The sequence below is a fragment of the Aquila chrysaetos genome, chromosome Z (assembly GCF_900496995.4).
Source record: "Aquila chrysaetos chrysaetos chromosome Z, bAquChr1.4, whole genome shotgun sequence".
Classification (NCBI taxonomy): Eukaryota; Metazoa; Chordata; class Aves; order Accipitriformes; family Accipitridae; genus Aquila; species Aquila chrysaetos.
This window is the reverse complement of record NC_044030.1, coordinates 11,034,455-11,047,526: the sequence shown is the minus strand read 5'-3', so window position 1 is coordinate 11,047,526 and position 13,072 is coordinate 11,034,455. Positions and strand designations below refer to the sequence as shown.

Genomic DNA, 13,072 nt, shown 5'->3' with positions numbered 1-13,072 from the left:
ACCAGATAAGGGTTATATCCGCTACGTTCTAACAATTGCTACATATCAGCTCATAATTCTCTGGCTAGACTAGTCTTGTGACAGTGCCAAAATTGAGCATGACAACTCAAATCATGGCTAATAAATGTATATAAGGCTCATTGAGGTGATCTTAAGTCAATATAAATGTGATCATTAGACTCTAACTGCAGGAACAAATAGAAAAATGAAAAACTGACTGCCACTTTCAGTTACAAACGAGATATGGACACAATCTGTGACAGTGGAATTTGAAAATTAAGGCCATTTGTTTTACGTGAAAATTTTATTTTAAGGAAGTTTCCTTAAAATAAGCCACATCATGTGAGATCCTAGCTTTTCTGACAGTAAGTTGCCTTTAAATCTCTACATGCTAACTGCTCATACACAACTACAGCTACCTTGAAACCTAGGTCTTCCACAGTTTCAAAGCATTATGGAGACTAGAAAGTATTAAAAAACCATGACTGAGGTCTTAAGCAGAATTTAAGAACACTCCTTCATCTGCATTAATAATTGAGAGGTGTGGAAGAAAAAAAAAACCTATTAGAGAGTGTGCATTACACTGCAATGTTCAGCTTGTGCTACCGGTCAAGAGTCCTGAGGAAAAAGTGTCTCAGGTACAGGTAACCATAATCTCTTACGTATGTCTATGCTTCTTCCAGACTAAAACTAACCTGCATCTGGCAAGCTCAGTATGCAGGCACAGGCACTCAAATGATTTTCCTTCCGCAGCATACCCCAGATTAATGGGTTAAATTTAAAACAGTTAATGCAATGCATGTTTGCTATTAGACAATCAGCAGAAGAGATAAATTGGCATCTCTGACCCCAGGTCCAAAATGCTACCGTGAACTGTAAAAGCTGAACAGCAGTGCTGGGGAGCTTCTTCATACGAATCCCCTCAAAAAGGGGGGCAACATCACAGTAATAGGAATTGTCATAAACACTGTAAAGAAATTCAGGCAAAACTAGACAGCTTAGGTGATTAGTAACGAGCAACAGACTGTCGCCAACCGGGCACTAACCCAAACCTAGCCAAGGCTGGTAGCCGCCAGGCTGCTTTATCACCGCATGGGCCCCGCTGGCGGTAGCTGCGGCGTGACTGCTGCCATCACCCCAGTGCCCTCGGCAGCTGGTCTGGCTCGGGGGGGATCAGCACCATCAGCGACCTCCAGGTGCACACCGATGCTGGAGTTAGCAATCCTGTCCTGCAGCATTCAAGGTCAACGAGAAAGCTTTCAGACTCAAAAACGGTAAATAAAAAATAATAAAGGCTACGCTGCCCCATCAGCCCATCTGTGCTAGATCAGCTCGGCAACAACCGGCCGCCCCGAGCCCTGCTTCTGCTGATACGGGGCTGCGGTCCCCTCAGCTGCGGCGACAAGGCCTTTGCGGGGCAGGGAGCCGCCTTCAAAGCCACCAGCAAAGTTTGAGGACCAGGAGCGGATGCATCTGCCCCTCCCGCAGCCCTCCTCGGCCGCCGACGGGCCGCAGCCCGCCAGCCCGCCTGCCTGCCCGCCGCCGCTGCCGCCGCCGCCGCGCCTGTTGCTACCGCGGCCCCCGGCCCCGCTCCCGCCCGCCCCCGGGAGACGCCCGCAAGGTCGCGCAGCCGGCGGCGGGGCGAGGGGCCGGGGCGAGGGGCCGGGCCGGGCCCTGCGCCCGGGGAGGCGCGGTAACGGATTTAACCGCCCGCCCCGCGGCCGCCGCCGCCAGCCCCGTGACTCCCCGCCCCGCCTCTCCGAGGCCAGCCGACCAGCGGTGGGCGGGGCCTGCGCCTGACAGAAAGGCGGGGGCGGCGGCGAGCAGGCTGGCCGGGCCGGTGGTTCGTCAGAGCGTGAGCGCCTGCCTGCCTGGCTAGCGCGGAGGCCGCCGGAGGAGCAGCAGGCAGCCCGAGAGCCCGCCCGCGGCAGCTGCCGCCTCCTCTCCGCACGCCGACGGGCCACCGAGCCTCCCTCCCTCGCTTCGCTTCGCTTCGCTCCGCTCCCGCTCCGCCGCCGCCGGCTCCCGCTCGGGCCGCCGCGTCCCGGGGATGGCGGTGCTGGCCCTGGCCCTGGAGGGACTCGCCATCTTCGGGCTCATCCTCTTCGTCGTGCTCTGGCTCATGCACTTCATGTCCATCATCTACACGTAAGCGCGGGCGGGGGCGGATGGCGCCGGCGTTGTTCCCTCAGCCCCCTCCACCCCACCCACCCGCCATCGCGCCGAGAGCGGCCCCGCCGCTGAGGAGCGGAGCAGCGGGCCTCGTCCCCCGCCACCGCACCCGCGGGCCGCCGGCTCCTCTTCCCAGCCTTCCCCCCCCCCTCCCCTCCCCTTTCTCCCCCGCCGGGTGTCGGGCACGGGGAGCCGCCCGCCTCCCGTCCTCTGGCGCGGGGCCGGAGGGGCTCGCCTGCGGGCCGGCGTGCTGGGAGCGGCCGCCGGCTGCGTCCCGCGGCCCCCGGCGTGAGGCATCGCGGGGGTCGGGCCGGCTGTTGTGAGGGCGTAGCTGGTACCCTGCCATCGGTAACACCCGTTCTCGGTCGGTTTCTGCCGCCTGCTTTTGCACCCTGATCTTTGCTCCTTTGCCTTCAGCGCTGCTAGGGAGGGGTTGGGGTGTGTTGTTTGCCGGTACACCTGTAAAGCGAGGCTTTTCCACTGGTGGTGGGAGACCACCGTACACAGCAGTTATAAAATGTGTGCTTTTTAACTGTGCAAGGAGTGTACAGCAGAACAACCGAAGTAGTGCGCGCAGTACCCTGTGCTGACCAGACAAAATGTTAGCTATAAGTACACTTTTTTTTTTTTTGAGAAACAGTGGTAGTACTAGTAAAAAGCAGCATATATAGCGTGTCCAGACCCTTCTTGGATAACTCCAAGGAAAAATACTTTAGGAGTTTGTGAGGAGTGTTTGCATTTTGGTGGCTGACAAAGCAAGCAGATTCCTGCTTGAGCTTTCCAGAGGAGTTCTCTGTGGGTATGTGGGAGAAGGATTAAGAACACATCTTTTTTTTTTTTTTTCCTGTAGCAGACCATGTTTTTACTCCCTCAAATAAAAGGCCAGTGTTGCATCACTACAGGGATTAGAAAATATCTGAATTTCTATTTGCTTTGCTTGTGCTTATCTGTTCTCCTTTCTTGCTGTTCCACAAGCATTTGATAAGTATCTGTGATAAGACCCAGCGCTTTTTGAAGGCAAAACTCCTCTTGAATTCATGGATGCTAAAGACTTGCTACTGCTGCCCTTGGTCATGGTTGCCTTGCTCTTTTTTTATGTGAAATCACTTGTAAGCTCTAATCGTTTTTCTGTACTGTAGTTTGGTTGCCTTTAAGTGGTATATTTACTCAGATAATTAACTTCTTGAAAACTAGCTCTGTGGGTTGTCCTGGGTACAAACGGCAGGATTTCAGTACTGGGGAGCTGCAACGGTGCCTGGTGGGGGAAGAGACTATGGACTACTGTGGGTGCAGCTGATCCTGGACAGCTTTGAAGCTGATCAAAACAGCCCATTGCATGCTAAAACCTCAAGCTATCAGATGAGTATGTGTGGTGCTGCTGCTCATAAATCTTTTAAGAGTGGCAGCTGCGAGGGGCAGGAGACACAAATGGAGTTATGGGGGAAGACATTGTGAGAGGATAAACAGAGAAAGAAAAAGGATGAGATACACTAAGAGACATGAGAGGAATAGAATAGAGGAGAGGAAGAGGACATCATCAGGTGGTCCATGCCACAGGAGCTATACCCTCAAAGGGACTGCCTCCTGTGGAGGCTGCACACTGGAGCAGGGACACTGCTGGATGGATTGTAGGCTGCAGGTAAGCCATGCCAGACCAAGTATACATACCCCTGAAGGGACTGTGACCTGTGGGCAACCCATGCTGGGGTAGAGGCACCCTGAGGGACTGCAGCCTGGGGCAGAGACTCTGCCAAAGGGATTGCAACCTGTAGGTAAGTCACTGCAGAGCAGGTACACCTGCTGGAGCAGAGTAACAGTTAAGAAACAACCAGCTGTGGAGGAAAATGAGTAAGAAGCAAGGCGTGGCAGAAAAACCATTACGCACTGACCCTCGCCTCCTGCGTCAGCTCGCTGAAGGGCTTGGGAGGGAGGGACTGAGTGTAAGGAGCAGTGGAAATGAGCAGTTCACATAGAAAGGTGGGGAAGAAAAGTCTCTGACTAAAGCTGAGCCTGGGGGAGGAGGACAAAAGGTGCTTCCCTAAGAGTTTGGTTGTTTGTCCTTTTTTTTTCCTTCAATACCCAAATCAGAAATTAATTGTCTGTTAATTGGCAATAATTTAAAGTACGTAGAATTCCCTGTTTTGCCTGTGACAGTAATTGGTGGGAAATGCAGGTAGCAGCTGGACCTGGTGTGGCCTGGGGCTGGAGTATTTGCAGTGCTGTGAAAATTCGAAGAAGTTGTGGGTTTTGCTATTAGGAATTTGTGTTGCAAGTGTATGTATTGTATATGGGGAGTTAATGCAAACAATGTGTTAACAGGTAGAAAACTTGGCAGCTGTGAAGGGGATGGGTAAGAATTGGGGTGGTCATGTCCCAACCTGTGAGACCCCTGGAGAAAAGTGTGCTTCTGGTAGGGCTCTCAAGATACTGTCTCAGCAGGTCCAGAGCCAGGAGCTGACTGTCTTTCTCAGAGTGATGGGCTGGTGGTAACAGGAGTATTTAGTGTTCAGTGTGAAAAGTAGGCCCTTGGTTGGAGTTGAGCAGCTGGTAGCACTGAAGTGACCAAACTGCAAGCTGTGCTGGGTTGGCAGGCTGTTGTGGAGGAGGTGCCCCAGTTGCAGTGATTTGGCAGATCTGCAGAAACAGGACTGCTGTTCCCCTTAGTGTCACCATGCAGCTGCTCTTTGCTTGTAGTGAAATTAAAGAAATGCTGGACACTTACAGCAGCCATCCCAGGGAGATGTCCTTGCAGTGGCTGTGGTGGTGCTGGGAAACTGGAGCTGGTGGGATATAGCTGATGGCTGGAGAAAGCACTGCTCTGGTGAGTTTGCAGCCTGTTTGCAGCTCTGCCCTGTGCAAGGGAGGAGGGCTGTGGGGTTGTCTGGTGGAATGGTATGTGGAGGAGTGGCCTGGTCCTGCAAGTGAGATAACGCTGTGAAGTGAATTAATAGGAGGAGGTAATCAACTGTTTGCTTTAACTGCTGGAGTGCATTTATAGGGAAGCGATGGACCCCAGATAGATGGTGATTGTTAATGCCATGGCCTGAAAACTCTGGTGGCTGGACCCTGTTACTAGTGCCCCTTATCTCATAGAGACTATTTGGTCCTGGACAGCAGGCACAGCACACTGCACCCTTTCCTAGACTGCTGAGGTATGAAGGGGCCTCCACTTACAGACAAATTCCTTTTGATGGCAGTGGGAGGACGTAGTATTAGAGCAGAATTGTGTGATACTTGTCATATACTGAAAACTACTTACACTGTACCTGTTACAGGAAGTGAAGAAGAAAGATGAAACACTAATTAGTCTTCCTGTTTTCTCTTTATGGACAGTATTGTTGGTTTAACATTTTTTAAAGTTGCTGGGGTAGGGGCTGTTTATTCTCTATCTGCACTGCATCTAGTAATGCTGAACTGGTGAGTTGGAAGGGCTGATCTGTGCCACTGGAGTACTAAGAAAAGATTGAAACATATAAGCAAAGCTGTTGTGGCCTAGGGAGTCCTCCTCCTGTGGTTCCCCATGGTATTTTAGGTGTTTGATTTAGCAAAATACTTAGACTGTGTGTGAATTAAGTAGATAAATGCGATTATTCAAGAAAGTAAGTTTTTATGTTTTGGAGTGCTGTCAGCAGTTGTAAGGTTTAAGGTCATGACAGCATTTCAGCTGTGTTGGTTTGTGCTGTAATTGCTTTAAAAGATGTAGGGTTTGGATATCTAAGGTACTGTACAAGGTTTCAGTTGAGGAAGAATGTCTGTTCCTCCATAGTGCGTTTGCAAAATCTGGTTCTTGCCACCTCTTTCCCCTACTGCCCTTCCCCACTATGAATGGTTTTTATTTATAAATAAGTATATAGTCGTATGGGCTGATTTCATACTCCTATAAAAAAAACAGGTGGGCTGAAGCAATGAAATGCAAATAGCCACACTGTTAAGTCAAAAGGCCAATCTTTATAAATTGTCTAATGTATGTGATTATGAAATGGGTCTTAGTTTGGTGCGCTGTCAGTAATACTGAGTCAGTGAAGTAAATGCAATAAACACGGACCAAATAGCAGGTTTTTATAACTAGTAATTAGATAAAATGGAGTTTGCATGTATTACTCTGCATACGAAGGCTGTGATATTTGACCTGTTTGAGTTGCTATCCTTTATACCCAACTTGGGACCTTGACTAAGACTGTTCCGTTCCATTCTTGCATATAGGCTCTTCAGTTGGAGTTGAGCCACCAACTGAAGAGTTTGGTGTTGGAGACAGTATCTGATACACTGACTTTGAAACCATCTGAAGTTGTGTAGTTGTATGGACAACTAAAATAAACTATCAGAACTAAAACCAAATTATAGCTATATCTGAAATGGAAGACCATGGGTATGATGTGCTAATAGGGGAAAAAAGTCTTACAGTATTGGCTGAAGTGGTGTTCAGGAAACTGTGGAGTAAATGTTGATATTTTAGCTGTCTGTTAAAATAGTTACTTAATGATTCTTACTAACTTCCATTCTAATCACATGCAAAGAGCAGAACAGAAGTCTTGTGAAATCAGGGAAAAGGAGAAAAAAGAAAAAAAAAAAGAAACCATGAAAACCCAGAAACTAAAGCTTATTTCTTGGGGTTTATGGCCCTGTAACACATCTTGTAATTCTGAATCACTGGCTAGCAAGATCTGTGGCAGTGGATTTGCTGTTTTAACTGTATTTCAAAATAGATGGCTGTCGTTTAATAATGATAGGAGCTTTCTGAACATGGTGTGCCTCTTTCTAAAATAAAGCTGGCAAGCAAAGCCTGCAGAACCTAGAAAATGCCATACTTAAGCATAATCAATCTGATCTTAGTTTCCCTACTATGTCTTCAGATTTCAGTCTAAAAATGAAAGGTTTTATTTTTTTTTTCTCTGAATAACTCTCTCACTTTGTTATGATTATTTCAACCTGAATGCCAAGTAGAGGTGTGTATTGTAAAGATTATTGTGGAACTGAGGAGAGACAATAAAATGGCTTTTAAGTTAAGGAAGTCAAATTCAATCTTTGGTGACTTGCACTCAGCATTGCCTCTGCCAGAGTTCCTCGAAAATATATGGTAAATCTCTTAAGCTGTTTATATCTTACTGCTTTATTCACCTGGTCTACAAAACTGAACTCATGGAGTCATGTTCTCGTTTTGAGTCTCCATTGTTCTTGTAACATTTGTCAGTGGCAATTCTAACTATAGCATGTAATGTAAATCACTTTCTTAAAGACATCTACAGTCAGTTGATACTGAGGTTGTTCATTGTCTTGGTTCCCAGGTAGAAGTGGGAAGGGTAGTGCATGTCACTTAATTGATAAACATATTGCTGGTTTTAGCTTTTTAAAATTTAATTGTGTATGAGTTACAGTAGTCAATGAAGAAATAATGAATTCTGCATTCATGTGGTATTTGGATGTAACTGGGCCCATTGTGCCTTGTCTGCTGGGTGAAACCCAAGACTTTCAGAAACATATAAATGTAAGAAAACACTTGAATGTAACTAAAGGTAATTAATTGCCTTAGTGTAATGCATATGCACACAAGGAGGAAATTCAGTTTGCACAGATGCATAAAACTCAAGTTTCCTGAAATACGTCTGCAATGTTGAAGAGCTTTCTGAACACAGCTTCTAAACCTAAACAAAAAACCACACATAGCCAATGTTTGACTTCTGGTTTTTTTTGTTATGTGAAGACATTTTGATCTTTTGGCTAATAATCTGTTACTGTATAGTAATTATGACCTTTCATTCTTAAGAAAATAACAATTCTATTTCTCTTGGCCCTATTTGATTGTCTTCTCACCCTGTTTTTCTTTGTCCCTCCCTTGCTGCTCAGTCCATGATTTGTGTCCAGGCTTACCCTGCTCTGTTCTCTGACCTATCTGCTTGTCTTCTGTCATCTCCTTTTGACATTTTTTGCTTGTTGGTGGGGCTTTTTCTTCCTTTGGGTTGTCTTAATTTTTCCACTGTCAGTGTCTGGCAATAGATTGACTAAATCACTTTGCCATCATAGGGTTGCATTTTCTTGGTTTGTGGAAGTGCTTCAGAGGCAGTCTTGTCACAGATAGGAGCCAGGAGGGGATGTAGTGTACACCTAACTTAAAACGGTGATCTTTAGAGAACTTGCCTATTACTATCAAGTGTTACCAGGCATAAGTGAACTAACGTTTTGATAGACTTTGATGGAGATAATGCAGATACTTATTTCTGAGATTAGAGGCACCCCTCCCTCTTGTTGATGAACAAAAACAGAAAAGTGAGAAGTATGATTGTACTGAAGCTTCTCCAGGAAATAGCTGGAAGATGTCTAGCACGTGCAGAATGCCATGTCTGTTCCTGGGTTTGTCTTCACTCCGTAGTTGAATAGTTATTGAACTTGAACTACTCATGCTGAAATTTTCCATACAGGTTGTCTACCTCAAGGTAAATCTTTTTACCAGTTATGTAGCTGATGACAAGCTTGATGTAAAGTGTTGGTAACTTTAACAATAGATTGTTGTCTGTGATCTTGTATATGTGGAACAGGGAATGGAGCAAGCTCATGATCTGTATTAGCAATATCTTTCTGCAAAAATTCTTAGAGGGTTAAAAGCAAAAAAAAGGACTTGTATGTTTGGCCACGAACTATGACATTGGAGAACCATGGAAAGTTATGTGAGGGTTCTGTTTGATCTTGGGTAAGCTTCATCTTCCTTGCTCTTTCTCTCAGTAACCCTGTCTCTAGTAATCTATGCGTTGAGGATGGACCCTACTTTTATGCAGAAACCTGAAGGTACTTGCTATGAATGTTACATCCATACAACTTTGATGGGTTGCTTTTACTCAGCGTTATAGCAGAGGCAAATCTGAAGGATAGCAATGCAAAGATATGAAGTCAAGTACAGTTGCTGGGGAGGAACACAGGAAAATGACAGGGTATGGAAACACACAAGTGGCTGAGACTTTAACAACTTAAACGCAGAGGTGAGGGTCAGTTAGTTTTTCAGCAGTGTGAAGGAAATCGGAGTGCTTCAGGCTGGAAATGCCTGTTGAAGGTTCAGTTCCAACCCTCTGCTCAAAGCTGGACCAAATTTCAGCAGTTTGCTCTATGCACAGTGCTTAGATAGGATAATGATAGCTTGTGATAGAAGGTGGAAACCACTGAAGGGATGCTAAGTTTGAGATGCCCAAAATCATTAGGGGTCAGTGCTGGGGCCAATAGTGTTTGACATATTCATTAATGACCTGGAGGATGAGACATATCAGCAAGTTTGCTGATGATATGGAACTGGGAGGAGTGGCTGATATACCAGGTGGGTGTGCTGCCGTTCAGAGGGACCTGGACAGGCTGGAGAGATGGTCTGACATGAACGTCATCAAGCTCAACCAAGGAAAATGCCAAGTCCAGCACCTGGCAGGAATAACTCCATGCATCAGCACAGGCTGGGGGCTGACTGGCTAGAAAGCAGCTTGGCAGAAAAGGACCTGGGGCTGCTGGTGGATGCTAGTTTGAGTATGAACAGCAGTGTGCCTGTGGTGGCAAAGAAAGCCAACAGTATGAGAGACATGTATATACTGGAGCAAGTCTTGCTTAGGGCTACAGAGATGATGGTGAGGCTGCAGCATCTGACATACAAGGACGGGCTGAGAGCTGGGACTGTTCAGCCTGGAGAAGGCTCGGGGGAATCCCATCAGTGTGTGTACCTACCTGATTTTGGTGGGGGTCTGAGGAAGATGGGGCAAGACTATTCTCAGTGGTGCCCAGTGACAGGATGAGAGGCAACAAGCACAAATTCAAATGAGAGACTTGTTTTAAACAAGAGAAGACTTTCATGGTCAAACACTGGAATGGGCTTTCCAGAGAGGTCGTGGAGGCTCCATCGTTGGAGGCATGAAAGGATGACTGGGTGGTCCTGAGCACCCTACTCTAGTTAACACCACTTTGAGCTAGAGAGTTGGAGTAGCTGATCTCCAGAGATGCCTCCCAGCCTCTGTTCTGTGATTTTGTGAAAGGTGACACCCAGGCCTGGACTGTTACAGAGTGATAGACTGAGAAGGAGGTTGTGTGGAGGATATAAGTTGTGTATGTTTTGTATTTTAAACAAATTGAAATTTACCTTGTCACTGTGTAGTCACAAGACTTAAATGTAGGTAATCTTTAGGGGAAGACAGATCTGGAGAAACCAGGAGTTAACTTTTGAGTTAGTTATACTAAGATTGTGGTTTCTGTATTACAGAATTAATAATTATGGAAAGCAAAACAGTGCAGAACCAGAAATCTGAGAGTGATAATGTGAGAGAAACCCCATAATATTGGAGGCAGTTAGGGAAGGCTGATTTTTAGTAGTGTGTCAGGAGGATAAGACACAGACTATAAACTTTGAGGTGACAGTATGGTAGTAGCACCTCTGAACATGAATGATTTAACAGAATGCAAGGAACTAAAGCCTAGACTAAAGACTGTCTAGTGTAGATTTAAAGGAGAAGAATTGTGGCAGACCGGATGGTATGCCTATGTTGAAAGGAGGGAAGATGGTGCAAAAGATGTGACAAGTGGGCTTTAAAAACAAACCACATCTGTTTGAGTCATTTGCATGGAAGGGGAGGATAAAAGACTGCAAGATTTAGAGTATGTAAGATGGAAATGAAATGGGTTGGGTTAGTGGAGCATGTGGAGCTCTTGGAAAGCAAAAAAACCCATGCAGCCTTGTTTGTCAGCTGGAGTGGAAGAAGCTGAACAGTAGGATGAGGAAGAATATAATCTTTTTGTCAGCTTTTGTAAGGATATGAAGATTTCAAAGACGTTTAAAGAAACTGAGGTTTTACATGAACTATGTTTCCATAGAGGCATAACTTTTGATTAAGGTGGGCGAGTAGAGTGGTAGATGATAGAAATTTCACAAATTAATTTTTAAAGCCTTTGTCAGAACTGCTCTGTGGCATGCTAAGTATGTAACTAGTTTTACTGGTTTACTAGAGCACTCTTCAGCATTTGTGTCCATCACTCCCTGGGAGTTGCGTAATGCCAAATAGTGGTGTCAGAGTTCACGGGGATTCTTACATTTTATTTTAACTGAAATGGGGGTCTGTGGGTTTGACACAATATTAGTTTTGCATCTTACTGAAGACTATAGCTTAAAATAAATGATTATTTTATTGAGACATGTTTTGCTGTAGATCAAAAAAAGCTTTTATTTTTGCTAATTGCAAGGCAAATAGTTTTGCATTTTCTTAAATATGTTGCTTTTAATAGTTGATGAGGACCTAGGCTAGACTATACCCTGTCATAATTGGCCTGGGTGAATTCATACCTTGAGTCAAATTATTGAAGTTGTAACATGCATAAAGAAAGCCTTACTCTGTCCTTTGGACAAGTAAGGTAAAAACATGTTTACAAGTATAGACAAAGATAGAAAGCCAAAGTGAAGCATTGTACTAAGTGAAAGATTAGTACTATCTTGGCAGTGCTACTTGTAACTTCTTGCTTTGGAACTGTTGGATCTCTTAATGCAATTTTTGAACACTTGATAGATCCTTCTAGTGGACCAACTTTTTTTTTTTTTCTAAACAGTGGGATAACTAATAATGTATCTTCGTTGCCAATTTGTGCTGGTAGCTGGTTTGGTCTGGTTTAGACCACTTGAATTATTGTCCTCCTCTTCTGAAACACCTTTGTAAACCAAAGACTGTTGTGGTTGGTTTTTTTCCCCCATGGTAGGGCTCATCTCAACTTTGTCAGCAGACAGTCCATAAGGAGGAGTCTGTAAATGAAGTTAAACATTCATTTTTACGTTGCTTGTAAGTGTCCTATTCTTATTAAAGTGCTTGTCTTGAGGTCTTGGTTCAATATGCCTGTATAGTAATGACTTCCCAGGTGACTGGTGCTTGAGTTTGATAATAGGTAGTGTGCTACACTTCATTATGAATTCTCTAGTCATATGCACACATTGTTAGATACAGAATAATCAAGCTGCTGAAACTCAGATTATGGTCAAGGTACTGAGCTGTTATTGAGGAGGTATCCTAAGCACTTTCTACTGAAATACTTTTTTACTTAAATGGGTATGCATTTTTCTTGCAAGCCTTGCTAAAGTAAGATTCTGGGTTAAAAAGAGGTAGAAAACTTTCAGACTCATCATCTTCATGAGAACATATATTTTGAACTGTTGAGTGTTAATAATAACAGGAGTAGCAACTAGAAAGTGAGAAATTCTTCCTGCCTTCATCCTCATAGATCTCTGTGATGGGCTAGGGGAGAGGGAGGAGGAGACAGGATTTTTAGGCTGCAGGAGTCTGTGGGGTTTTTCACTGCTTTTTCCCCCTCCCTGCTGTACTGACTGCACAGTATGATGTAGTTGAAATAGTGTCAAGGGTTGTACCTGTTAATCTTTTGAAATACTAATGGGATGTTTCAAAATTAAGGTACTCCACACTTCCTTTTAAGCATTTTTAAGAGATGATACATGTGTTTCATAACAGCATTTCCAAGCACATTGTTTTATGTAGATTGTGTAGTGGTCAGGGAGGTAAATGACTTTTTGGAGGGTCTATGAGCCAAGTGTTTTGTGTTGTGGGTGTTTTTTGTTTGGGTTGGTTTTTTTTTTAGAGAGAAGACAGGTGAAATTTATGAAGTCAGTTTTTCTGGTTTGTATGTGTTGGAAACATTAAAAAAAATTGCCCTTCTGAAATGCTGCCAAATATGGTGTTGAGTGTAGAAGTGTTACTTTAACTTAACATTTTCTTTCACAGGTTCTTTTATAATTGCATTCTTCAGTTTCTGATATTCCTTATAGGAGACTTATTCAAGCTCTCCAAGGCATTTGCAGTGCAAGGGCAGTGACACTGTCTCACTGACAATTGTGTAGTCCAGGCAAAGGTTTACAGCTTTTTTATTAAGCCAGCTGGGGGTAATA

At 44.9% G+C, this 13,072-nt stretch overlaps 1 protein-coding gene across 1 annotated transcript in view; it reads left to right on the top strand.

The window, feature by feature from the left end:
• Positions 1–1,801: 1,801 nt before the first annotated feature.
• Positions 1,802–13,072, top strand: part of UGCG (UDP-glucose ceramide glucosyltransferase) — a 36,132-nt gene continuing 24,861 nt past the window's right edge. Inside the window, exon 1 of the mRNA XM_030004782.2 lies at positions 1,802–2,148. Within this exon, the coding sequence (XP_029860642.1) occupies positions 2,051–2,148 (98 nt within the window). The 5' untranslated portion in view covers positions 1,802–2,050. The remainder of the gene's footprint in view (positions 2,149–13,072) is intronic.